This window comes from Lepidochelys olivacea (genome assembly GCF_965140295.1).
Source record: "Lepidochelys olivacea isolate rLepOli2 genome assembly, chromosome: 7".
NCBI classification, from domain to species: Eukaryota; Metazoa; Chordata; order Testudines; family Cheloniidae; genus Lepidochelys; species Lepidochelys olivacea.
The window spans coordinates 23,444,431-23,472,310 of record NC_140417.1 but is presented as its reverse complement, the minus strand read 5'-3'; the positions used below and the strand labels follow the sequence as shown (position 1 = coordinate 23,472,310).

Sequence of the window (27,880 nt, the reverse complement as noted above, 5' to 3'; positions counted from 1 at the left end):
AGCTTTTTGCCAAACACATACATATAATTTTTCTCTTTGCGGTATAATCAACCCCAGATGGCAATTTACATAGGCACTTTAGTAGGTAAAGGAATCCATACGCTGTTGGCATTCTCAGCCTCAATCAGAGAAAGCATGGGCGTTGGAGAATGTCACTGTTTATTTTTAATTGCTGTGTCCCTCCTTTGTGCAGGTTCAAGCGGTCAGAGATGTCGAAGTCCATTAGTAGAATTAGAAAGTGATGCCACTTTTTTTGGTGAGAGGGTTCCTCAAATTTAAAAAAGCAGCTGGTTTGCAATGTCCCCAAATGCCCAGTGGGCACCAACTGTCAATCTCAGTTATCATAGGGTCGGGGCAAAGAAAGGTCAGTAAACCACAGTGTGCTGTGAAATGTGCTTCCTCCATTACCTTGTAGGCCTGCGAAAGTTTTCACCTTTAGTAGGGATACTAGCCCAACTCTGTGTGGGACAAGCAAGGCACAGGATGAGTTGCCTCTCTTTTCTGTGCCTCAGTTCCCCTCTCTGTAAAATGCAAATAACATCACTGACTTACCTCATGACCTGTCGATGGTACAATATGAGTTCCAACACTGCCCATTACTTTACAGAATAAGAAGAGAGAGGTTCTGCCTTCATGAAGCTTTACCTAAGCAAGCTAGTAAGAGGATTAATTCATCAGTGTTTGTAAAGTGCTAAGCCTAATATGTACTTTGCTATATGCCGTATATGTAAACTGTTTTGTCTTCTCCTTCCCTAACTTCATTTTCTCCCCACAATCTCACCATAGTTGGTGCAAAAGCCACCTCCTCTGCAGCTCCTCATGTGTGGAAAAGATTCCTTCCCCTTACATCCCTGCAGAACAGACTTCATCTCTTTCCAAATCTCATTTTAAATTATCTCTTTCCTATTTCACCTAATAAATATGAGGAAAATAATCTGCAATACTTAAATTATTCAATACACTTTGCCTTTTTTGTTTACATATTGTCACAAACAGAGCACATAATTCTCAAATGCATTCATCCAAAATTATTCTCAAGATTCTTGAGCCAATAATTCTTGGCCTGTAGTTCATCCAAATTGCAAGTCTTACAATCAAATATATCAATGTGTATATTCAATTGTAAAATTTGTAATTTGAACTGTTCTTCAATCAGCACAGCACAAACTGTAAATTTAAGGAAAAATATACAATTCAACATTCATTTTTGACAAATAGCCAAACTATGTATAAATTCTTAGCAAGCATTTGGACTAGAAAAAGATTGTGCAGTAAAATATGTCAAGTAAATATGAAAGGGTCACTAACAAATTACGTTTCATTTCTGAACATGAAGAAATAATTTGTGGAATTATTTCCTCCTACTATTCACTCAGCTCCCCCTCTTAATAGCTCACTCTCTCTGTGTTATTTATTATATCCCTATAACTCTATTGCATAACTAGGTTAGCAGAGACAGTTTATAGGAAAGATACTATTTAAAATAGTGTTCTGGTCTACCACTAAAGATCAGAACTCCTTGCCCAGTCCCTCACTGGACCAGAATGCCTGGGGAGAACTGAGAAAGCAGCATGCTCCGTCTGTGCGGGTGTGAGCTCCTCATAGCACTTCTGCAGTGATATCCTCCTACCTAGGAGTTGTGTTGATGACCTCCAAAAGGAGTCCCATTCCAGGTTTCTTCAGCCAAAGGAAGGCTGTTGTTAATGTGCAACTAGATAGGTCCATTTAAATCAGCAGCTGCAGAATGCTTAAGTCCTGGCTCACTTCTCTTAGTTAACTATAAGACCAGAGGCAGAGCATTCTAACCAACATCTGTGAATTGGAACTTGGAAGAGGTTGGGAGGGAAGAGGTTTCCACTCTTTTTGGCTGCCCAGTCTATTTAAAACTTCTCTTTCCAGGGCCTCCTCTCTTTAAGTCTCACCTTCAGGCTTCCATTTCCCTTGCTAATGACATTCTATAAGCCACTGGACAATGCCATGTTACAAGTTACGCTCTATCCCAAATGACTGAGTTTCTATCATCCTTGCCTGCTCAGCTTGGGCTAAAGCAGCACAACAGGAAAATAAAGAAGTTAACAAATAAATCAACAAACTAAGAAACAGAGAAGAATATGCTGTTCCTTGTTGAGTCTCTCTCAGTCTCGTGGGGCTGGGTGACAGAGAAAACTCACCTTCAGGGCAGGAATCTCCACATTATCACCTAGGCTCACGGAGCCAGAAAGAACAGTCCCTGTCATCACTGTGCCTTGACCCTTGATGGAGAAACAGTGGTCGATGGCCATAAGGAAGGGTCCCGTGGGGTCTCTTGTTGGCAGGTAAGCCTGAGATTTCAGGACCTGAAAGATAGACAAAAGAAGTATCGTGTCTTGGTGAAAATGTCATGACAGGTGTGATGCAAAAAGAGATGATTGATTCAATAAACTTGTAGTTTTACTGACTTCAAGAGTCCCACAACAAGCTTGAAATAGACCAATGTCAAATAAACGGTAACCGTTACAGAGGAGATGTACACTTAGCAGCAGCAAGAGGGGATTGATTTTCTGCCATAGAAAGATTTGGTTCTGCACATTCAGCTTGGCTAGCAAAACTGTGCTGGAGATAAAACTCCTGTGAAACTAAACAGAAACACTGTGGCAAAAGAGAATGAAAAACCCTGCACTCCTTAGATTAAAAATAAATGCCAGTGCCATTTTAAAGCGCATTTTACCACTATAGCTTCTCAGATTTGAAGGAGGAGAGTTCGCTATATATGTAATCTTAAAATGCCTCAGAAAACTCATCCCTGCCTCTATCTCATAAGAAATATTGTATTGGAATAAGACAAGAGAATTTAAATGAGACTGACTTAGGATTTATGTTGACATTTCTTGAAGGAATAAACTATTTTCATCGCTCTCTCTCTCTCAAAAGCACCATCTTTATTAAGCTTAGGACAAGCTTAACCAGGCTAGGATTTCATTGCATTTTGTTTGTTAAAATACGACAGCAAGATGAAAAAACCTTAATTATCATGGGCTGCAGTAGTGTGGCCAGCAGTGGGTCAGGGACCTGGTTCACATCTCAATCCTAGTCCCCAGTTGAGAGAATTACAAAAATACCCTTTCAATTTGGTACAACTGTCAGTGTCTGCTCATAAAAAGGCATAGGACAGGAACAGCGGGTCAAGACTGAGAAGCTATGGTAGAAGAATGGGAGATAGGTCCAGAACTAAAATTGTAGGGATGAAATACTGAGGAACAATGGCAGTGTTTGCACAGAACTTGTGTATTCTTACAGTACTGGGATTCCCTTGAGCAGAAACTGAAAGTTGTGCTAAATTATAGAATTGTTTTGACGTGTAGATATGTGTCCTAGCAACAAGGATTTAACATCAAACCCACTGTCTCTTGTTACCCAGTATTTGAACCAGATATCCACAGTGAGCAACCCAATGTATTGCACACCCCACACTCTGACATGATAAGAATCTAGTAACACACTAAAATAACAGTCCAGTTTATTGTAGATGGGTGGTAGAATCACCTATAAAGATTGTCCGACACTTCCCATTACAATATGATGTGTTCAGTTGCTTCCAACTTTGCCAAATTAACTGTTTGGGCTGAAATTTTACATGCTGGGTGTCTGCCTCAGGCTGAATTTCTTTGGGAAGTTTCAGCTAAAACAGTTCAGCCATTTCCAAGAATTAGGTTAGGAAAAACTATATTGTTTTGCCATTTAAAAAAATCCTGGCAACATTTTCTTTGAAAAGTTTTAACATCTCCCACTTGGGAGCAGGGATGTGAAATTTGGCAGGGGGTAGCCTATATGCCAGGGATGTGCCTTTTGTTGTCCATGTGAAAATCCATTCATATTTGGTCACATTATAAGCTTCAAAAATATGCTGAGAAGACTTTAGAGTTTAGCAGCTAAAATTCCCCTCACAGCTCCTACATATGCCTGGACTGCGCACGTGTCATGCCCCCAGAGTAAATGAGCATGCTCAAGCCTAGGCCTACAGGGGCAAAGCTGGACTCTCCTGTAATTGCAACTCCCTGCTAGGGTATAGGCAGGCACCAGAACTGCCAGAAAGAAGCCTGACTCGTCTGTACTATTAATAATGCCCCCCTGGCATCCAGCCAGCATGGAGGAGAAAACCACCTGACCCAAATACAGAGGGGACAAAAACTGGGGTGGGGAGAGGGAAAAACAGATTGGGACACGGAACCTAGTGAGACTAGAACTGGAAGGGTTAGGGGGCACTAGGGCATATTGGGTAAAGAGACTGGGATTGTGAACCAGTGAATGAGGGAAAGGGGCAGAAGAGAAAGGATGAGGACCCAGATATAACAAGAAGCAAGAGGGCTTGGGTGAGAAGAAGACTGGGACGAGGGATGGGAAACAGACAGAGAGAAACTGGGGGAAGGGTGAGATTGGGACTTGGCTGTAAAGAGCCTGGAGAGGGAAACTAAGACTAGCTGCTCAAGGAGACCAGAACTAGGATGAGAAGCCTGAGGACTTAAGACTGGGAACACAAAGAGAACAGGACTGGAATGAGGAGCAAGGGGAAAGGAAGAGACGGGACTAGGATGGAAACAGGCAACAGGTTAAAGGGGATGGAGGAACTCAAAATTCCCAAGGCTCACCATTCCTCTGCCGTCAGCAAATAGCTGGGAAACCCACTGGCAAAATGGGTGCCTTATTTCCACAGGGCTGGTCCACATAAAATGACAACCTATTATTGCTACCAGTTACTCCATTAGCTCAAGTGGCAGAAATCTGTGAGATGGATCAAAGGGTTCCAAACACTGCTGATGACCCATGTAGATTACAATATATAATGGAATTTGGGTTTTTTAGTCTGCTTTTTTAAAAACCTGGGAAACTTCACAAAAAGTAATGTCAAAAAACATTATTAAGGTTGCAAAGTCAAGCACTCAAAAGTTAGAAAAATGACAAAACTAAGGTTTCCTGTGCAGCCTTAAATTCAGCCCCCTTCTGCATATCCATTATATACAGTCTTTAACTGCATGATCAAATATTTTTATAATAGAACCCCTGCCTCATTCAGTGCCATACAAAGGACCGTGCTGTGGGAATGAATTAGCATGGTGTAGCGAAGGAGGCTGTTGTCTGTATGACCCCAACCTCATTTGTTGAAGAAGTTGGAAAGTGTGTAGTAAAGGAGGCAGGGGAGTGCAGGAAGAGAAAGGATGGTCTCATGGTTAAGGCAGTTTTATGTTGCCCTGGACAACTGGATTCTATCCCTGCCTCTGTCATAGAGTTCCTATGTAATACTAGGCAAGTCTCTTTAACCAAGCTTTCCACAGCTGGGGGGGGTGCGCGCATGTATGTGTGTGCACGAGAGAGAGAGAGATCGAATGATATGAACATATGAAATGCTATATAATGCTAAGTACTCTGAAAAATCAGGTTATAGACATCTCAAATTGGGCACCCAAAATCAGCAGATAGTTAATCTCTCTAAACCTCAGCTCCCCATATATAAAATGGGAATAATACTACCCCCTCATCTCACAAAGGTGTTGTGAAAATAAATTCATTAATGTCTGTGAAGCACTCAAATGCTAGAGTGATAAGTGCCTTGAAAAATCCATGAGGAAATGAATAATTCTGTAGTCAGAACAAAGTTTGAATAATGCCCAGTAAATAAGGAACATGGAACAATGATGAGAAAATAAAATATTCAAATGCTGCTCGTTAACTGAGTACCATCCATCCTGCACACTGAAAGAGGCAGTGCTCATGTGGAAAAAAAAATTGATCATGTAATTAATGACTGTATCATAATGGATACACCAAAGGGAGTCAAACTAAGATTGTCTAAATTTCCTAACTTCTGAGTGATTGAGTTCACAACCTTAATGTTTGGGGGTGTGGGGGAGAGGGTGTTAAACTTAGTTGTTTCTGTAATTATAAAAAGATACTCTCCAGGGATATGGCAGAATTTTAAAACTAATTTTACTGACTACTCCTAACAATCCCTCACAATTTTACAAGAAACTTCTTTGCTTAACCATAACAAAAATCTTCCACCACTGAACATGTACTAGTTTCTTAGTGGCTGGTTACTGCCACTGGGGCTGAGCATGTTAGTTCTTTACGGCAGTTCTTCACTCATGGGCACTGGGCTGCTGAAAAAAATCTGATACAACAATTCACCTTTTGGGACAAGCAGCCTTGACTTGTTTGTTCAATTAGAATGGATTCCTAAAGAAGTGCTTAGAACGCCCCACATTAATATCACATAAATTCATTAGAATTAAACATTATTACAGAAACACCAAAGAACTTAAGAAACTGGGCCATATTTTACAGTGTTTTGCTTTTTCATTACATTTACCTCAATTAGTTCAGAAACACCTAGTGGATTCACAGTCTCTGGGGCTTCTGGTCCACCAGGCTTAGCTGCAACAGCAGCAATAGGACACCCTTGGAACCTAAAAGAGAAAAAGAGCTTCCCACCATAAGACCACAAGTCCCCTGCACTTGCAAGTAGAACATGGTAATAAAAGCTCATCTGACAATCCATATGAGGAAATGGCCTTTGACATTGATTTATCTAGTCCTGCAATAATGAATTATTGACAGCTTCTGAGAATGTACTATTATTTGTGCCTCTGAATTTACTACTGAATCTTTAACAGTTAATTTTACTTCATTGTAGTTTCTGGTCTGACTTCCCTAATAATAAGATTACAGCTTGCCTCAGAAGGCTATAGTTTAAGCAGGAGTCAAACTGGGCCAGCTTGTGGAGGGCTCAGTAAGCTGGACCTTTCTTCCTGGAGGGTTCCCATCTTGTGCTCCAGATTCTAAACTTTCGTTAAAAAAAAAAAAAAAACACAACCCTTTAACTGTCATAACTGCAAGGACAACCTTCAAAATGTGAATCAGTGTAACACAGTGCAGTGATGTCTGACTGAGTCTACAGAAACCGCGAAACCATAGTGTTGAGATTTGTCTCTACTCATATATGGGGATGTGAACTCTGAAGCCTAATGATTATAATGGAAATGTCAACAGTATTAACTATTTAACTGGTAATCAAAGCATACTAGAAAGAAGAGTTTCAGAGTAGCAGCCGTGTTAGTCTGTATTCGCAAAAAGAAAAGGAGTACTTGTGGCACCTTAGAGACTAACCAATTTATTTGAGCATAAGCTTTCGTGAGCTACAGCTCATTTCATCGGATGCATTCAGTGGAAAATACAGTGGGGAAATTTATATATATATATAGAGAACATGAAACAATGGGTGTTACCATACACACTGTAACAAGAGTGATCACTTAAGGTGAGCTATTACCAGCAGGAGAGCCGGGGGACGGGGGAGGAGAGAGAAAAACTTTTTGTAGTGATAATCAAGGTGGACCATTTCCAGCAGTTGACAAGAACGTCTTAGAAACGGGGGTGGGGGTGGGGAATAAACAAGGGGAAATAGTTTTACTTTGTGTAATGACCCATCCCCTCCCAGTCTTTATTCAAGCCCAAGTTAATTGTATCCAGTTTGCAAATTAATTCCAATTCGGCAGTCTCTCGTTGGAGTCTGTTTTTGAAGTTTTTTTGTTGAAGAATTGCAACTTTTAGGTCTGTAATCGAGTGACCAAAGAGATTGAAGTGTTCTCCGACTGGCTTTTGAATGTTATAATTCTTGACGTCTGATTTGTGTCCATTTATTCTTTTTCGCAGAGACTGTCCAGTTTGACCAATGTACATGGTAGAGGGGCATTGCTGGCACATGATGATATATATCACATTGGTAGATGTGCAGGTGAACGAGCCTCTGATAGGGTGGCTTATGTGATTAGGCCCTATGATGGTGTCCCCTGAATAGATATGTATTTGCAAATACTCACCAGCAACCACACAACAGAACCACTAACCCAGGAACCTGTCCTTGCAACAAAGCCCATTGCCAACTGTGTCCACATATCTATGCATCCGATGAAGTGAGCTGTAGCTCACGAAAGCTTGTGCTCAAATAAATTGGTTAGTCTCTAAGGTGCCACAAGTACTCCTTTTCTTTTGCAAATACAGACTAACACAGCTGCTACTCTAAAACTCTCATTACAGTGTGTATGGTAATACCCATTGTTTCATGTTCTCTATGTATATAAATCTCCCCACTGTATTTTCCACTGAATGCATCCGATGAAGTGAGCTGTAGCTCACGAAAGCTTATGCTCAAATAAATTTGTTAGTATTTAAGGTGCCACGAGTACTCCTTTTTAGAAAGAAGAGGTAAGTGGTTGTTTAACAGGCACCTTGTTTTGCCATCTCAAGTGAGAAAAGCTTAAAAGAAGATCACTAAGTCATCCAGTTCAATCCTGGAGTTTAAGACTTCCTTTTGTAACCAATTTTATTCTTTGACCCTGTAACGTATAGAGCTCTTCTTAACAGCTAAAAGAATCTGTAATATTATACCTTTTGTGAGATGCAAACTATTGGTTTATCTCATCTAATAACTCATTTTGACAATTAATTTTTTTTAAAACTTCTGAAAGGAACCAAAATTAAAACCTGCCTGCCTAAGGACTAGGGCCTTTAATAGGCCAGAGTCTTTTTAAAAAGCCAAAACAACCCCCACACAGTCACAATGGCCAGTAAAATATGATAAAAGCAGAAGAGCAGGAAAAACCTTCACATACTGGAAGTGTTCAGTTCTTATAAATACTCAATTACTGTACAATTGAGACAGGTCACAAAATCAGAGTGAATGGGATCCCTTTTGCTCTCCTCCTCTCCCAACTTAAACTTTTAGATTTTCATCTCAAAAGGCAAGAACTAGGGGGGAAAAGACAGCTCACTGATACAGAGAGAACGATCACTAAATGTGCTCCCTCTGCAGAAGTCATCAAACACTAATCCAGTATACAAGGTACTTTCTCTGTTTATGTGCCATACGCCTGAGGCTCCCAGGGACAAAGGATGATCAAATTATGCACCGAGAATTCCAGCCATTAACCATAAAGCTTTTGGAAATTCAGTTATTTTTATCCAAACACTTTTGGGCAATAAACAAATTAATGCTGAACCAGGTGTCTCATTCTTTCCACAAGAACACCATGTAACATAAGCTAGAGGCGTCACATGCTGCTTTTAGAAATACATTCAAATATAAGGAGACCCTATTAGAACTACTTTACTCCACCACAAATAACGTATTGCAAGTGGTGTCTTAGTCTCCACCAAACAAAGAGAAAAGCTAGTGCGGACAAGGAACCTAGACAAAAACACAACACTAATTTTGATTTCTGGTGTGAAATATTTTTGCTTTGATTGATTTTAGGTGCCAATCTGCAGAACGGTCAACTGTAAATGAGGCCAAATTCTGAAAGCACCAAACCTGCAGAAGGATGACAGAGCTATTCTTACCATCCCTCTTCTCTTTCTCCATTGCACTGAAGTCATATGGCAGCAGCTGTAATCTGTTGTTGTCAGGGTCTATAGCACTGTCCCCTCTATAGTTGCAACCTTACTAGCAACCACACTTTATATTTGGTTGTTGATACAGGGCTTTACCCATAGCATGGACAGAACCACTATTTTAGTAACTGAGGTTTCCCCCAGTAACTATAGATGAGTGTGTGAGGTAGAAGGCAGGCTGCCAAATGATCTCAGTGGTGTCCCATAAGTAAGAGTCATTTGGAAATGCAAAACCAGCTTAAATTGTCTGTGTTTGATAGCACAGAGTTCATGATGGGAAAGAGGCTGTCAGGAAATAAAGTATGTCTGCTGCACAGTGGGGCTGGCACTTTAGGACAAGCCCAGGTCAGCAATGCTTTTAAAAATTCACAAACAACAGATCTGATGTCCGAATGCTGAATCTTTTATGGGTGGGAAAGACAACAGACATCTGATATACGAGCATCCCTGGGATCTGAAGTTCAAATGACTTCAACTAAAACATTATGAAAGACCATCTATCTCCATGGAGAACCAGAGCAGTTCAGATCAGCTGAGAGGACCTTTTCTTAAATAGCAAGGGGGTGGAGACAGAGCATCTGCAGGTAAGAGGTTTCACTCTAGAACTCAGTTCCCCCTTAGTTTGATAATATCAGCCAACTTTCAGGGTATGCTCTGCAAGGCCTATTTGTGTTCCCCAGCTCTTAAGAAAGGATTGTGTTCAGAGGGTATATGTGCGCTCAGTGCAGAGAAGAACCCATGAGAAGACACTCTAGTTTCCTTCCAATATATTTATAATTTTAGCTTTCTGAATATAGGTATGACCACAACCAAACTCCACAGACAATTAGGTGTTGATCCCCATACAATAGGTCACTATAAAAGTATTTTTTCCTCTTTATTTGCAGTATGTTCTCAAACTTTAACCTATGACCAGAGTGCCATGCAGGAGTAATGATCTCCATTCAGGCAAAATAAAATGAACCTCTATTTTGCCATTTTGCTAGCCTTTGACTAGTTTGCAAAGATGAGTTTCAGAGTAACAGCCGGGTTAATCTGTATTCGCAAAAAGAAAAGGAGTACTTGTGGCACCTTAGAGACTAACCAATTTATTTGAGCATAAGCTTTCGTGAGCTACAGCTCACTTCATCGGATGCATACTGTGGAAAGTGTAGAAGATCTTTTTATATACACACAAAGCATGAAAAAATACCTCCTCCCACCCCACTCTCCTGCTATCTTTAGATAAGCTATTACCAGCAGGAGAGTGGGATGGGAGGAGGTATTTTTTCATGCTTTGTGTGTATATAAAAAGATCTTCTACACATTCCACAGTATGCATCCGATGAAGTGAGCTGTAGCTCACGAAAGCTTATGCTCAAATAAATTGGTTAGTCTCTAAGGTGCCACAAGTACTCCTTTTCTTTTTGCAAAGATGAACGATTATAAATCATTACTTTCTCAAAATTTAACTTATTTGTACCAAATAGAACTGTTTCTCCGATAAGAAATATGTAAAAATTGAAATATTATTTTCATTTCTGTTTCAAGATAAGAGATGTGCAGTGGGTCAACCTTTCCAGCAAGTAAATAAAATTGTAGAAAAACTATGAGATAAAATTAAACCTTTATGTTTAAGTTGTTCATTTTTGCAGTCTGATGGCCACTTCAGCTGTGAATAACAAATCTGAATTCTTATGGAACAGCCATGTAAGTGTGATCATTTTATCTGATGAATGAATTTTATTAACTAAAAGGCACAGCTAAAAAAAACCTCATATATATATTTGGTGTGATAGAGATGGGGATTTAAAAAGTTTAAGCAATCTCAGACCAAGTTACAGGTATCTGCACTCATAAAAAGTAATAAAAATGGAGAGTTTCTCAATCTACCTGACAGGAGAAAACAAGTTGCTTTATATTCGTTGGCTCTCCATCAACAACTATGAAGGAGAGTCACAAGTTGCAGAATTTTGTCTCTGTACTATGTACACAAGAGGAAACTTCACTCTCGTGAACTCTATGCTGTACTGATCAAAAGGAAACAGACTAAAGAACAGAGAAGTTGATAAAAAGTAAGATTTTCAGATTGTTCAGCTGCACGGGGCCACTAATCTGCCATTAAAAATAACTTAAATATGAGGTGACTTACACAACGAAGCTCCACTGGCTCCTCTAGCACTGGTAAAATCCTTACCTTCAAATGCCCACTCTACTTCTGCTCTTACGCCTGCCGTTGGGAACAAATGTGATTTAGCAGCTAGGTAAGTATAAGTCAGAATTCTTTCCACAGCATGACCCTGGACAAAACACTTCACCCATCTGTACTTCAATTTCCTAATCTATAAAAAGGAGATAGTATCTTGCAGCCTTACCCCTAGGGGAGTTGAGAGGCTGCACTTGTATTCGAGGATCTCAAAACACTCAACACACGTTACTTAATTCAAAAGTATTATTTTTATTGTACCAAACTGACAATCCCAATCTCAAATGCATCTTCCATATTCTCAATTAAGCCATCCATCACACTGTTCTTTTCCCATTAAGACCAATCACACTTCTCACCTTCAATTCAGGAAAAACCCTAATTTTTCCTCCCTCTCTCTGCAGCTGACAAGATTCCCGGATTGCAGGAAGTGTTACAACCCCATAAACCAAAGGGCAGATTTTTTTTTTTTTTTTTTAAACCAGGAGATTTCACTTCTGTTGTTTCATCTGAGCTGAATTCGAAGGGAGCCTTTAAATTGATTAAGTATCTTAATTCTGGTTTGCTTCTCACAGCACTACACTGAAGCTGACTCTACAATTAAAATTTAGAGCAAGGTAGCTTATAGTGCCCAGGGGTGTGAAAAATCCACACATCTGAACAATGTAGTTATGCCGACCTGACCCCATTGTAGATGCAGCTAGGTCAACAGATGAATGCGTCCATCAAAGTATCTACCATCACTCAAAGGCACCATTGCCAACTTTCACGTGGTAAATAAGCACCCTGACTTTAACAACAAGCCAAAAATCAAGCTAATCCCATTTCAAAATAAGGCCAAAACAAGCCAATCTCTAAGAACCCCAACACTCTATGTGACTAGATCCCCCCAGCGTGCAGTCTGGGACTGTGGGTGGGCCCGCTGTGCACCCCTGGCTCTCTCCCCACCTTACCTATGACTTGCTGGGAGCCGATAAAAAAAAAGATGCAACAACCCACAACCGACAACAAGCTACAAGGCAAAAACTAGCCAACAAGCAACACGCAAGCCAATTAAGCCAAAAACAAGCCCAATTTCTGAGCTTTTTTTCCGGGTTTGGCACGTCTGCTCAAAGGTTGTGTTCCTACAGCAACAGAAAAATCCTTTTTGTCCTAGTAGTCTGAGGGTATGTCTACATTGCCCATGTTACAGCGCAGATGCAACAGCACTGTGACATGGGCAGTGTAGTCATGCTTTATTGTCGGGGGAGAGCTCTCCCGGTGATAAAAAAAATAACCACCCCAAATGGGCACAGCTCCCAGAGATAAAGTGCTGTCTATACAGGCACTTTTCAGCGCTAAAACTTTTGCCGCTCAGGGAGATGGTTTTTTCACACCCTTGAACAACTAAAGTTTTAGCACTGAAAATGGCAGTGTAGACTCAGCCTAAATCTACACTATGGGGTTAGGCCAGCATAACTACAGCACCTTAGCTATGCTTCTATAGTCCCCTTATTGTTGACATGGCCTTAGGAACAAAGCAGCCACCATGAGACCCTTAATGACTACAGTGAGCAGCTGGAGCACACAGCAGGGGAGTGCAGCAAATTAACACAAAAGAATAGCACAGAACTCACAAAGTTCTTGTCTACACTGAGAAACTGAGGTGTGTCAACTAACATACGTCAAATGGCACATTTTAAAACACCACTTAGCACCTAGTGTAGATAGAAACAGTTGTATTTAAAAATATGTCAACTAGCTATGATCAGTGCTAGCCACTTGAGCAACTACCCTCTGGAGTTGTCTCAAACTGGGCACCAAAAATCACAGCAACCGAAAGTCACTTTTAAAAATCTTGCTCAGGGATCAGATACAAAATTTAAGACAGGGTTTGAATTTCTTGGGGGTTGGGGGGGAAGGGGGAGTAAGGAGGGAGGAGGGGAACACACCTTTACCCCTTTCTATGCATCCGTACATAGATCTCTTTATGCCAGTGTCTGGTCTAACCAAGGTGTATGTGAAAGCATCTCTGAGAGGTAGGTAGGTGTACAAAAAGCTTTGTTACATTAGAAGAACATCTTTGGTAACTTACTTTGTATTTTCCAGAGTCTTCTGCATTTTCTTCGTCATCTTCTCAATGGCAGCTTGTCTCTTTCCCTCTGGAAGAAGGTCTATTTTGTTCAGAACCACCACCATCTTCTGGCAGGCAATTTGCCCAATCACCAAGCACTCTGCTGACTGAGTCTGCATCCCTTTTGTCACGTCTATTACAAGCATCATCAAATCAATAATCTGGGCACCTGGAAGAAAAGTCAATGTCGGTATCATACCTGTATGAAAGAGTTAGAGACCCTCTTTCTAAAGTGTGTTTCTGTAAACACTGTCCATAATGTGTATACACTCACACAAATAAAACATGAAGCCAAGGTGAAAAGCCAAAGCATGTTTATGGTCAATGCCATTTGAAAACTCAAGGAATTGCAAGATACAGTAGAATTACACAAAGAAATCCAAAGTTGTTAGAATAAAAAGTTACCTTTTGTACTATAGTGACAGTCTCACATTAAGGACTTGGGCAATATATTTGTTATAGAACTGATCTTTACTGTAGCACAGACATAAGACACACATCTCAACTAATTCAGTAACACACTGTAAACAGACATTAATATGCTACAATGAGATCATATATACACTGTTTACACTGGGTCACACACCACAGTGAGGGCAACAGGGTTAGACATTTCATGCTGCTGCAAAGGTAAACAGATTTTACTGCAGGAGTATAATACTGAGTCTTTATTAGATCTTTCCATAATTACTAACATGATTATTTCTCAGTATCCTCTTTTGATTGTAATCTATGTTTCATTATTTGTTTGAAGACAAAACCAAAGAGCTGAAACTCTCTTTGCAGAGCTATATTAACATTTTTAAGGATGCTGTTACATAAAGAAGAAAATGAAGTCACAATGTTTTTACTGTGATTCTTATGGAGCCTAGACCAAAGTAGTAAAATGAAGTTTAAACGTCACAGAACAAAACCACTGAGGAAAGAAATGTTTCATGCTCCTAAGTGTGCTCAAACAAATGGAAAGTTCAGAAATACTTGACAGTATTCATTTAAAAGTGCAGAAAAATATATCTGCCACCTTCCCCTCATGACATCTTTAAAGGTTTGAAATAAAAATACTGGCTTGGGACATTTAAAAAGTGATATCAAGGGAGCTGCATGTGTGCTCAGAACCTTTGAAAATCAAACCACTTTTATTTAAGTATGGATTTAGAAGCCTAACTTTAAGCACCAAGGTTTGAAATTTTGGTCAAAATCTATAAAATGAGCAAAAGGTTCAATGCAAGTGTGAAGGGAGAACACCAGCAAATAAACCAGTGAAAATATTCTATCAGTGATGGCCAAAAACTATTACAACTGTAACAAGGATAAACTGGGATCCTTCAAATAGGTTAATTTTCCCTTTTCAAGATCTCCTTTGGAACTTTATGGAGCAACATTCTGGGAAGCATCAGCCAAAAGAGGAATGTGCAAGATTCACTGTAAGAACAGAAGAGAATGAAAAGATGATGAAGAATTGCATCTACCTTACTACTAAGGTGAAGAAATAACCCCTGCTGGAACAGTAATCTTGTTCGTTCCCTCTTCCACGTGCTGACGTTAACAGTTTTGTGTTTGGATGTTAAGCAGCAAAAAAGGAGAGGAGGGGAAGATGAAAGAGTTACACGATTTGACAAAGATTATGGTTACATAGTTTTCGGTGCTCTATGGTAACACTGGCTAATAGTTTTTGACTGGTGTGCAGGAATATCTGCATTAACAGGATACTTCAGAACAAGAGGGAGATTTAGGAAACATTCTGCCCTTCAATTAGCGAGCTGAGCTTTGTCCTCTTCTGCCGGCATCCAAAACTTGGCATAGAAGGAAGTGCTTTTCCAAGAATACCAACGTTCAAACCGCCAAATGGTCATTTTAATCAATTCTAAATACATTAAAACAAGTTTTTCAAGTCACTTGATTTATATACTTTTCTGATGTTGAGGGAATTGACTAAACACCACAGTATATTGTCATTCTGCCTTGAATTAAAGCATGTACAGTATGTGCACTTCAGATCTCTGCAACAGCTGAACAAATACAGGCAGATTTCCCACATCCCTACTCCTTCACTGAGAGGAATATAATTCACTTTGAGTCTAAATTTATCTAGAGTTCTCGTGGCCTCATTTTTCCTCCAATTTTTATTAGTAGTAGTATCACAAGTTCTAAATATCATTAAGTGAAGATTCCCATTATTGACTAAACTGGTTTTCAGATAAGGTTCTGACGGCTGGACTGCTCTGGACCATACTACGCACACATTCAGGACCCTTCTATCTCTTTCCTGCTAGGATATCGATACACATAACTGACCGTCAAGCAGACAAAGATGTGCATCAATGCCACTCACATACTCAGAAGCTGTTTCAGAGGAGCATGTTGTAAATGAAGCACTAGAAAGCCATGTGCAACAGACCTTAATATAGCAAAGCTCAATCTAAAAAGGTAAAGGTCTAAAGCTGAACTAGTAGAGAGTTGCAGTGATCTACAAAACGTCTTTCAAGAATAACAAAATGCTAAAAGAAACTAATGTGACAAATCTAGCATCATTATTTACAGTACCCAGGATTCCAGTTTCTAGTGTTTCTAATATTTTCCTGAAACTTTTGTTACGAATAAGAAATTGACAAAATTGTTCCTTTTCTCTCTCCTCCTCTCACCCACACTTTTTTGCTTAATTTTCATCATAAGCCATCACATGGAAACAGACAGCCTTGTTTGTAATTCCCATGAACTCAGGATAGGAAATCATTCTGAGAGTGGATTTCATGGGTGAGTGAGTGGGTGGGAATTGCAGCAGCAAAAGTTAACAGTTATAAATGACTACTTTCAACCTATCAAAGCTTTTCATCTTGTAATACTGCATGAAGACCCCTTTTAAGCTACAGCAGGATCATTATCATAGCAGTGTAGTTAGCACAGCATTTTCTCATGCAGTATCTTAATCATTTAAAAAATGGTATGAGGCAAGCTTAGCGTATGTGATCCCTCCAAATGCATTTTCTGGTTTTGTTATTGCAGAAATTGTTTTACTCCTTTAAGCAGTTTTTAATTACAGTATAAAATAGCATTAAACTGCATTTTTGAGGGAACAGGAGGGGGCTTGGAGGCACTAAACTCCATGCCAAAATGGCTTAAATCTAACAATAAGAAAAAGTGTGCAGATAGTTCTGAATGTGAACAAGTGTCAGTACTTTAAGCAAGGTAAAAATATTTTAAATTAGTTAATATTTGACAATTAAAAACACTAGTTCTAAGCACACACAGCAGGGGGAGGTTGGTTTGTTTTTACAACTGTAATGAAAGGATGTTTTGTACGAAGCTTTATTGCACACATACTCTTCCTACATTGCTGATACCTGTTCGAATGAATGTGAATGAACCATTAACCTTAACTTCTTGGCTGATTTTAACATTATTAGCTATAATTATATTTAAGACATATAACCATTAACGTAATGATGGTTGCACAGTATGCTTTAGCTCACCCTCTTCCAACTAATTACTATGACAAGGTAAATATGGGTCTCTAGAGACACTCTAGGCCAAATTTTGATCTCAGTTAGTCCAGATTTAAACCAGGGTAACTGAGATCAGAATCTTGCCTTTGAGAACAGCGGCTAATTTGACACCATATGTTCTACAATATCTAAGCCCACTGACAAAAGATAAAGATTGCACTGCAGCCTTCATGTGCAGTGTATATACAAATGTTAATTTATGTTGTAACCCTAATGACATTTTATTGCAGTTTATTTCAATAACTTTAAGTAAACATTACATATGCCACTAATTGTGATATTTATCTATTAGCTAATTATTAATATTAATAAAATTAATCTATTAGCACCTCCAGACAATTTTTTTTAACATATGAAACCCTTAAAATGTAAGACTCACTAGAGTTTCTGTTGCGGTTTATTTAAGAAACCAAAAGCAGCACCACAGTCAAAATATGAAATTATGAAATAAAAATAATTGCATCAAATATAAACCAACAACTTTCATGGGAACGAGTAAGAACATTAAATATGTAAAGGTTGGCCAGATGACAGCTGAAGGGTGTAAACACCAAGGTACAAGAAGAATTGTTTCGGCTGACTATTGCGAAACACCAAAATGTTAAATTCATTAGGTCCCTGTTGCATAATCTTTGCATCACAGAAGGTCCAAAGGCCACTAACCAGGTCCAAAGGCCAAACCTGTATACAATATTTTTATATAAGATTTTAATCAGAGATAAATGCACACAATTTTTTTCTGTTTGTTTAGAGAATGCTGTACGTATAAACAGAACTTTAACCTCTTGATATCTGGCTTTATCCTGGAGGTGGCCACAACAAAGCTCTTTGGGACAGGAACTGTCTTTTCATCGCATACATGAGCAGCACCTAGCACAATGCAGCCCTGATTGGGATGCCTAGACACTACAACAATACAAATAACAAAACATTAATAATAATGAAATGATTAACAAGAGCAGTCCAGATTAGGGAAGCAGGTGCAGAATGTCTACCAGGAACAACTTAAAGGCAAAGAGAAGACAGAGAGAGAGAGAAAGAAGAGGGACAAGTGAATAACCCAAGGAGACAGCTCATATAGGGCATCCAAGAAATGACGTATTGATCCAAGACTTCCTGACAAAAATATAATTATACACACACGGTAAAAATGTGTTAGTCTCATTATACTGTAAGCTCTCTGGAGCAGGGACCTTGCCTCCTCTATGTTCTATACAGTGCTTAGCATGCTGACTGGGCTCAATTAATAAAATAAACAATGTTATATAATAATAGTAATAATGTATAAGAGAAGGTATCCCGTGAACAAAGGACAGTTCACACATTTTGGGAGAGTACCTAGATAGAATGGCAAGCATCAACATCTTCATTGCAATCATGGAATAAAGGTGAAGATGAACAGGGCTCCAACATACTTATTTAGACTGCAGACTCCTCAAGGCATTGACCATATCTTCACATGTCTTTGTGTAGTCCTTAACACAACATGGTTCCTAAGGCTGATGGGCCCATTGGGCACTATCATATTATAACTAAAGAAATAATAAACAAACAACAACAACAACAGTAGTTTTCCAATTTTCCCCACCCTTTGGATGACTTCAAAAGGGACAGATCTTCTCACTGACCCACCTCTCTTCTCTATTCCCTAGTGCTCCTCTGCTTAATTCTCAAATTGGTTTCATTCTGTGGAAGGGCTACTTATACCACTTGCAATCCGTGGATCATAAATGTAGAGCTACTGGAGTAGAGTAATCTGGAAAAGTCAGCTAAGATGCACAGGAGGTGAATATAACAGCCAGACTTCTCATGAAAATCAGAAGCTCACTTGGAGCAAAAATGGCAAAGCTGCATATACTGGAAAGAGGCAATCTCACTGAATTTCAGTATTGCTTTAAAAATATCTTACAGGTAAGAAAGGAGATGTTAGAAACTAACAGCCTCATATTTACAGGTTAAATGGTCTTCAAAACACCAAGCAACCGACTCACTACAATGTTGTATTTCAGTCAACAAAAAGAACTGAAACATGTCTGTGTTATTTTCCTCTGTATCTCAGGACTTCAGGAATAGGGAAAGCACAAGTAAGGATGAACCTATATAAATGTACTACTATGTATAGAATCTCACTTGAAGAAAGCTTTTAATTCAGGTATTGAGAACATTATCACTGCAATAGCTCAGACGTTTGAGCATTGGCCTGCTAAACCCAGGGTTGTGAGTTCAATCCTTGAGGGGGCCATTTAGGGATCTGGGGTAAAAATTGGGGATTGGTCTTGCTTTGAGCAGGGGGTTGGACTAGATGAGGTCCCTTCCACCCTGATATTCTATGATACAGCAGTATGGACATCAAAAACAATTACAGGAATAAACAAGGTGATGATATCTCACGCAAAACCAGGGTGGACAAAAATCTATTTTTTTTAAATAAAAAAAAATCGGATTTTTTTTTATTTAAATCGGATTTTTTTAATAAAATGCTTTTTGAGGAAAAACCTATCTAAAGATAGTTTTAATTAAGATACATTATAGCTCAAAGATATCTCATCATGGAATAGGGATTATAAATTCTAATTCTATAGTATGAGACAATATAGTCATGTACTGTTTAAGAAAAGTTTTGTAAATGAGTTCCAGTAGTTCATGGATTAGGGACCCAATCTTATGGAGTTCCATGGGCTACTGTATAGATTATTTAGGTTAATCTTTCTATCTACCCAATGGGACTCAGTGCTCAGTCTAGAAGATACCATCAGAGATACTTAGTTTTGCAGTTCTCAAACTGTGGATTTGGGTCTTCAGAGACAACATGCTTGTTAACAGCAAAAATGTTTTTAAATAAATAAATATCTAGAGGTAAGAAATAACAGACCTCAACCCTACAGTCCCTCTGCAAATTTGTGTACACAGAGTCAATCCCTTACCTCTCTCTAAAAGTGTAAAGTTTCAAAAAGTTCAATGAATAGAAGATTGTTGGGGGTGGAATAGATCTGGACAAGGAGTAAAAGTCTGGAGATAAACGTGAGAAGGGAGGGTCAGGCAGCAGAAACAAAAGTGAAACTGTTTGAGTAGCATATTCCAGAAGTCTTGAGGTCTTTCTGAGAGTAGCCTTCATTGATTTGAGATCTACCATACCATTCTCTCACCAGAAGGGAAAACCTATAATGGCAGCAGGCTGTAAAAGAGACCCAGTTTGGGAATAAGAACCATTCAAGAAATATATGTTTGCTGATGATGTTTTAAAGAAAGTCATACCAGTGAACTGCTGGAAATCAATTAAGCACTTGGATTCAGAGACTGTTGAAGTGATAATCTGACTTTTAACAGCAGTAACTTCTTCTGTCGGCGTAGAAAGAATATTTTCTTCCTTTGGACTAATTCATTCCAAATTGAGAAATCATTTGGGACCTGAAAAAAACAGGAAAGCTTCTTTTTCTTTTCCAGATTATGAACAAACAGGAATATGAAGGTGAAGATCACTGAGTTAGCTGCAGAAGCCAGTATTTTAAATTTCTCACGTTGACCTGGTGACACAGTCAATTTAATTTTTGTTTTTTTAAAAAATATATTTCATTTAACTATTTTAATTAAAAACAATTTTAACAAAAACAAACCTGATTTTAAAAATCTTGAATGTTTAAATTCAAAAATTCATATGCTTGTTTTGTTAAAATATTATATGTTTGCTGTTGAAGAAAAAAAAAATCCAGAATACATAACGTTGTTGTTTTAGTTAAATAAAACAATTTAAATGTCTGTCTGGTGATGTTCTCCTCCTAATACAGCATGGCAAGAATATCCTCCAAATATTTCTGATTAATACGTTGAACTGGAGATAGTTCACCAACCAGTGACTTCATAAATATCTGCTTCAATTACCTTTGGTCAATGAAATAACCAAACAATCATTCATTTTCTGATATAGCTGTAAAACTAATCTGAAAAGTTTTCAGAATAAATCACTTTAAAATGAATAGTGTGTACCTTCTAAAAATGAAACCTACATCTTTCTCTGAGTTGTGAAGAATATGTATTAAGGTTATAACAACAAACAAGAATGCACTTTTATGTAGAAATCCTTGATTAAATGAGTCTTCCTTAATTCAATTTGATTTAAACCAAATCCAACCTGCCCAAAACCTGCATCATTTTTTGAGAGAACATCTTCCACAGGCTCTGTGGGGAAAAGGAATAAAGAGTAGCTGAACTGTTTTCGTTTTTCAGAGGATATTGTCGTACATAGAGAAGTGATCTAAAAGAGAGGAGAGTTCTTCAGAACCACATACGAAGGCCAATGGTACTTGAAATTAATCTGAATGAAGCTGATACATGCAGAAGACCAAGACACATATATGGAAGCAGCAGTGACTATTACATCCATACTGAGGGAATCAATTATAAAATTAAGCCGAGGAAATCAAGAGATCCCCTCCAGAACAAGTACGCAGCCTTCCATTTACTGTTTCATCCATTACTTTCTGAAAGAAATGTTGAAGCACATTCAGAAAGAATATCAAAAAGGCTTCCTGAAGTAATTTCCCACTTAGCCTGAAAATGGTAAATCAACTATGAGAGTGTATCCTTCTGGTGATGACACACTGCTCAAAGACACGGCCCTCTAATAAGAGAAATTAAATAGAAGCTAGTTGTCACCTAAAGACATACGGGGGCGGGAGGAGGGTTGACGAAAGATGGGAATTATATTGCAAGATAAGAAACAACAAACGAGAACAATAAAATAAAGCAACAGACATTTACTAAGTCAGAAAAAATAACTGACAATGAAGATAACTAGTGAAAAAAGTCTCTGTGATGACAGCCAGAGATAAGAAAAAGCAACTAGGCTAGCAACAAAGTATCAGAGAAGAAAAAATAGTAAAACGGTGTAAGCTAAATTTGGAGGCAGCAGCATTCATCCATAATCAGCAGATTGACAGGAGATCAGCTATTTAAAGATGCTCTTAAAATGAGGACTTTAGTTAGGGATACACATTATCTGATTCCTACTTTAAAAACCCAAATCCAAGACATCCCTAGCAAAGTAAAGTTACTTTAGAACTTTGGGGAAACCTGAATAGCTGGCAAAAAAAAGTAATAATTTATTATTGCCATTACTTGGAGCTTGTAGAATGAGCACTTAGCCAAAGATATCAGCCAGGGAGACCCTGAAGCCAGCAGTGTGTGTCCAGTCAACTAGCGACCAGATATTAGAGTGGACTCCACAAGTCAGCAGAGACCTTTATCTAATAACTTGATTTATTTGTGCATCCCACACATTACCCAAGCTAAGACTCTTATCTGTCTAGTTCTTATATCTTGCCCATCATGATAGTATTTTAATGCCTCACCAGAAAGACATCCTCATGATGACCTATAGGCAGCAGCATTACTTGGTAAACCACAATAAAATTTCCACTAGCTGAGCTGGTAGGAGATGTGCTTAGCCCATATAAGACAGAAGCAACTCTGTGTCACGTATGTCTCTTAACGGGACAATGTCAAGGTTAGTAAGCCAAATATATGACCTACTTTAAAAATGACATTGTCTCCAAAAAAACCTCATTGTGTTTTTTTAGATTTTTTTAAAAAAAATAGTGATCTTAAAAACCAAATTGAATTTCTCTCTTCCAGTTCCTCTATTAATTTATTTTGTTTATTGTCATTTCTTTGGATGTATAGTATGAATAAAAAGGAAATCCCATTTAGGGTTCTAAGCACAAGAGACCAGAAAAGAAACAGAATTAAATAGTAATTTAACCCAGCAGCCAGGAGAATCCACCCCCAATAAAACACATTTTCAAACTCATTAAGTTTTAAAATAATACACTGGACTTGATTCCAACCCTACTATAACAAAACAATGTGTTGTTGATTTTTTGTACTGTAGTTTAAAGAAAGTGGAAGGCTGAAGGCTAGTCCCTACAACTGCTATATGCTGGTGTCTTGCATTCCTAGGCAAAGGTGCTAGAGCAGAAATAAAACTAAATTTCTTAAATACACATTTGTTGTAGAATGCTGCTAAGATCCAGTCTATTGTAAAAATACTCTGTTATGTGCACACAACACATGGATCAGTCTTTATGACTTCTATTGCAGTACAGAGGGAACAGCCCATCTCTCACAAGAAGCAAATCCATCCAGGTCTTGACCACATATGCTGTTATGGATCTCCATATAAACCACGGGTACTCAAACTCGGGGTCGGGACCCCTCAGGGGGTCGCAAGGTTATTTCATGGAGGGTCACAAGCAGTCAGCCTCCACCCCAAAGCCTGCTTTGCCTCCAGCATTTATAATGGTGTTAAATATATAAACAAGTGTTTTTAATTTTTAAAGGGGGGGGTCGCACTCAGAGGCTTCCTATGTGAAAGGGGTCACCAGTACAATAGTTTGAGAACCACGGATATAAACAAACTCACAGATTAAGGCTCTGCTCATACAGTTTGTTGCATGTTGATGGTCCATGCTCAAAGACCTCAGTGAAATCAATGGGGTTCTGTAAAGACGCAGCTGTTCACCCATGCACAACTAATTGTGGGATCAGGACCTAAAAAAGTCAATTCTCTCCACTGCATGTCAGTTGTATGTCATTCTAAATAGGGTAACAAGGACAGGGTTATGTCTAGAAAAATCATTTAGGCCAGGGGTTTTCAAACTGGGGGTTGGGACCCCTCAGGGGGTCGCGAGGTTACTACATGCAGGGTCATGAGTTGTCAGCCTCCACCCCAAACCCCGCTTCACTGCCACCATTGAAATGGTGTTAAATATATTTTAAAGTGTTTTTAATTTATAAGGGGGTCACACTCGGAGACCTGCTATGTGAAAGGAGTCACCAGTACAAAAGTTTGAGAACCACTGATTTAGGCCTCTCTTTTTAACGTCTCAATTCCAAGAGTTGATTACCATTTTATTACATACAGAGTACACATTTTTAGAACAACTGGATTATAAAAACTCTACACACTAATCTGACTTGCAATTTTAGTATGGGTGAAAAGGGTGAACCAAAAAGTATTTCCAGCTACTAATTGGGAGAATCTGAGCTATTTTTTTTTCAAATGGGTGAAAAACAAGAAAATTAGAGGTTTATTTTATTTTATTTTGGCAGGCAGCAACTTAATATGGCGCCAAATCAGATTTTTGCTACAATCACTATCAATGTAAAGCTGCAGATCACTTGGCCACAAACATAGTAAAAATGTCACTAATCTGCACTAATCTCCTGGGGAGGGAGAAAAAAGGAAAAAGGCCTGGGTCCGAGTATGAACCAGTGAAGAGATTTTGCATGCCACTTGAGCACAGAGCATAAGTATGGATTCTGACTCCTTGCTTCTTTAAGTTACTGTGTCCTTTTTTCTGTTTGTGGTAATCTTTTTAGCTGACTTTGCGCAAACAGTACAACTCCTGTTCACAGGCAGCGAAAGGAAGCAGAAATGCCAAAATAAAATAATTGTAGGCCATGGGCTATAATTTGATTTCATGCTTACAAGGAAATGAAAGCGGACTTCCTTAAACATATTTTTTTAAATATGCTTTTTACCATGTTAGGATTTCCTCTAGCACAGAAGAGAAAATGGGATTGCAGAAAATGTGCCGTTCTCAAGTATCATTGCTACTCAGGGGCAAAGCTCTGTTTTAATGTGCACTTCCCATTCTGTGGAAGAGGAAATTCTTCAATTAATAAACCGGGTGGACTGAGGCGAGTTTTTAAGGTTTAATCAATTTCATCTGCACTTAGAATAAAAAGACTGACTATTCTACTATATTTTCTCCCCTTTTCAAAAAATAATAAAATGAATGTTTTATTTTAAATTCTTTGAGGTTAGTATCTCCTGTTTCAGGAAATATTGTCTATTTCATGCAGCGAGTATGAAACTTCCCCCTCTCACCAACCAACCCTCATTTTTCTTTGTTAAGAATCCTTATTCAAAAAAACACTCAATGATTCTCTGTTTTCATATACAGTAACACCTGGGGAGATGCTATGAGTTATACAGGATTTTGGTAGGTACCTTGGGGGGAGGTAGTGGGGTTAGTGAGGAAGATGTTTTGCAGGATATGGAATCTTTCAGAAGCCAATGTTAAAGGGAGGGGGGACTGGAGTGCATGAATTACTCATGAAGAAACCCTCTGTAAAGCAATTCAAATCATGTACCAAAACGGATACCAGAGCTTTGGTTAGACAACACTTTGAAAAGTACAGGAACTCTCACTAAAGTTCAAGGATCCCACCACTGTTTTCCAGGGATGCCAGTCCAGATGGTTTACCAGCTGGAAGTCATGAACAGGGAACTGCATGAGAGCCTTGCACTCAGAAATTGATTTATATGATGTTTCTAGGTACCCAGGGACAGCTCAACTTTGCAAAACGTATGGTCACATTGCCAATACATCGAAGGATGCCCCAAATTTCTCTAAAGATGTATTAAAACTTACAAAATATAATACAATCATCCTTGATCAACAGAGATTGCTTGTTGCCTGAATTTACCACCAATAAAAACTTGTGGTTGGATAAGCTCTTTCCTAACCCAACAACTATAAAGAGAGGGCAGTAGAAGCCCTCGCACTTCCAGGGAATCCACATCTGATCCACCAAATAGAGTTCTGTCCTTCGGTTACCCATCCATGTTCCTGGATTACTCTGGCACCAGTTCCCATCCTCCTGTTCTATGTAGAGAGCTTTCCAGAAGCCAATGCACATCAGAAATAGGTGTAACAAAGGGTGTAGTTGCTACAACCAAAGAGAATTTTAAGAAAAGAGCTGGTGGCCAGAGATGGGAGAATCTGTTCATAGGTGGTGAGAGCGCTAGCCAGAGCTCTTCATATATTATTTTGCAGAAGGCTTCACAAAACAAAACCAAGACCTGGCACATATTTGAGGGCTTGCGGGCTGTACAATGTGCACCTCTGCTCTAAAGACAAAAATAGAGACTAATGTGGGACCCTTTGTGAATGCGTTTTCTCTTACTATAAAGTTATCCAAAGCCCTTCTTGTTTAAACATGCACATAGTAAACGTCAGCAGCTGAAGGCAAATGGCACTGGGTAAGTTCTGGGCTTTGTACAGATGCATGTAAGGAACAGAATAGATCTCCTGAGGGCTTGCTATTGCTTTTGCAAAAGCATCTGCAGGAATTCTTAAATAACTGTATAAAGTTTTTATAAGATCATTTTTCAGTTTTGACGGCTGACTTCAAGCCTACAAAAAGAAAAGGAGTACTTGTGGCACCTTAGAAACTAAAATTTATTAGAGCATAAGCTTTCGTGAGCTACAGCTCACTTCATCGGATGCATATAGTGGAAAATACAGTGGGGAGATTTATATACACACAGAACATGAAACAATGGGTGTTACCATACACACTGTAATGAGAGTGATCACTTAAGGTGAGCTATTATTATTTTTGCAAATACAGACTAACACAGCTGCTACTCTGAAACTTGTTCAAACCTACAGTGGTCTTGTCATAGTAACTAACCTTGTAAGAGAGAGAAATTATTTTTGAAAGAGTTCAGGCCCGAAGGGTCATTTCAGGGGCACAAAAGCTATACCATCCACAACCAATCAAGAATTATAGGTATGAACCACAGAACTTTCTAAGCCAGCTTGGTCAGCACGAACTACAAAAGGTCACGTGTTTAGATCCACAGAGGAGGATTAATGTTACACTGCTCAATGTGACACCACTTGGCCAGTCAGAAGCAGCATGAACAGCACTCTAATGGGAACTCCAAAAGCGCCAAGGTGTGATGGATTTGAAGTTTTCCTTTAATAATTCACTAACACTGTATGCTGACCTGGTTATTAGCTCGTTTGCTATATGAATACATTAGTTTAGTTTAACAGGAGGGGCTGTTTGGAAAAACAAGCAGGAAAGGAAAGAACGGCTCATGATAAACACTTAATGCCAGGAAAGGAAAAGGCCCAGGAACACAAGAGAGCAAAGGAACTATATAGTTTGGTTTTAAAAGGGACTCTCTCTCAAGAGAGGGGGTAGTTTTTTGATGGAACCAGATAGACAAAGGCACCTGCTGGGGTTGACTAAAGAACTTAGGCTTGCGTAGGATACCACCAGGGAATCGTAGGCCTTTAGGTAATAGACACATATGCAGACAGTTAGTTGTTTTCAAATTCTTTCTTTAAATGCTTTGCTCCTACTGCAAAATAAACACCACTTTGGTTTTAAGAAAGCTGTCTTGTCCCCGTATACTACTGGTCACCAAATCCCAAAGGGAAGAATTGCAGGTGCTTAAACTCAGATTGACCTGTTGGGTACAAATGCTTGATACACAGGGTGCTGTAGCCGAGGGCCCATTCTAAGAGCTAGTCTGCACTAGAAGTGCTACATCTGCGCAGCTGCATCAGAGAGGCAGAAGCTATGTCGGCGGGAGAGCATCTCCCACCAACATAGCACCGGTGTAGACAGCACTTAGGTTGCTGTACCTTGTGTCTCTCGGGGGGGTGGCTTTTTCACACCCCAAGCGACATAAATTATATCAGCATAAGCAGTCGTGTAGACCTGCCCTAAGATGGGGAGAGAATTGTGGAGTTCACCATGAGATAGCTAAAGGCATGAGGCCTAACAGCTGAGAAAGTGCATTCAGAGACAAGAAGGGGGAGAGACATGAAGCTAGTCCTGTAACCATGATATGAA

The 27,880-nt window shown here is 39.1% G+C and overlaps 1 protein-coding gene across 6 annotated transcripts in view; it reads right to left on the bottom strand.

Moving 5' to 3' along the window:
• EEFSEC (eukaryotic elongation factor, selenocysteine-tRNA specific) overlaps positions 1-27,880 on the bottom strand; it is a 223,077-nt gene that overhangs the window by 163,533 nt on the left and 31,664 nt on the right. For all 6 annotated transcript variants that reach the window (XR_014712554.1, XR_014712555.1, XM_084635512.1 and 3 more), the window contains exons 2-4: positions 13,683-13,890; positions 6,344-6,440; positions 2,172-2,336 (exon numbers count right to left, since the gene is read on the bottom strand). Coding sequence is in view for 4 of the 6 variants with exons in the window: in XM_084635512.1 (XP_084491638.1) it covers positions 2,172-2,336; positions 6,344-6,440; positions 13,683-13,890 (470 nt within the window). In the remaining 2 variants the exon portion in view is untranslated. The remainder of the gene's footprint in view (positions 1-2,171; positions 2,337-6,343; positions 6,441-13,682; positions 13,891-27,880) is intronic.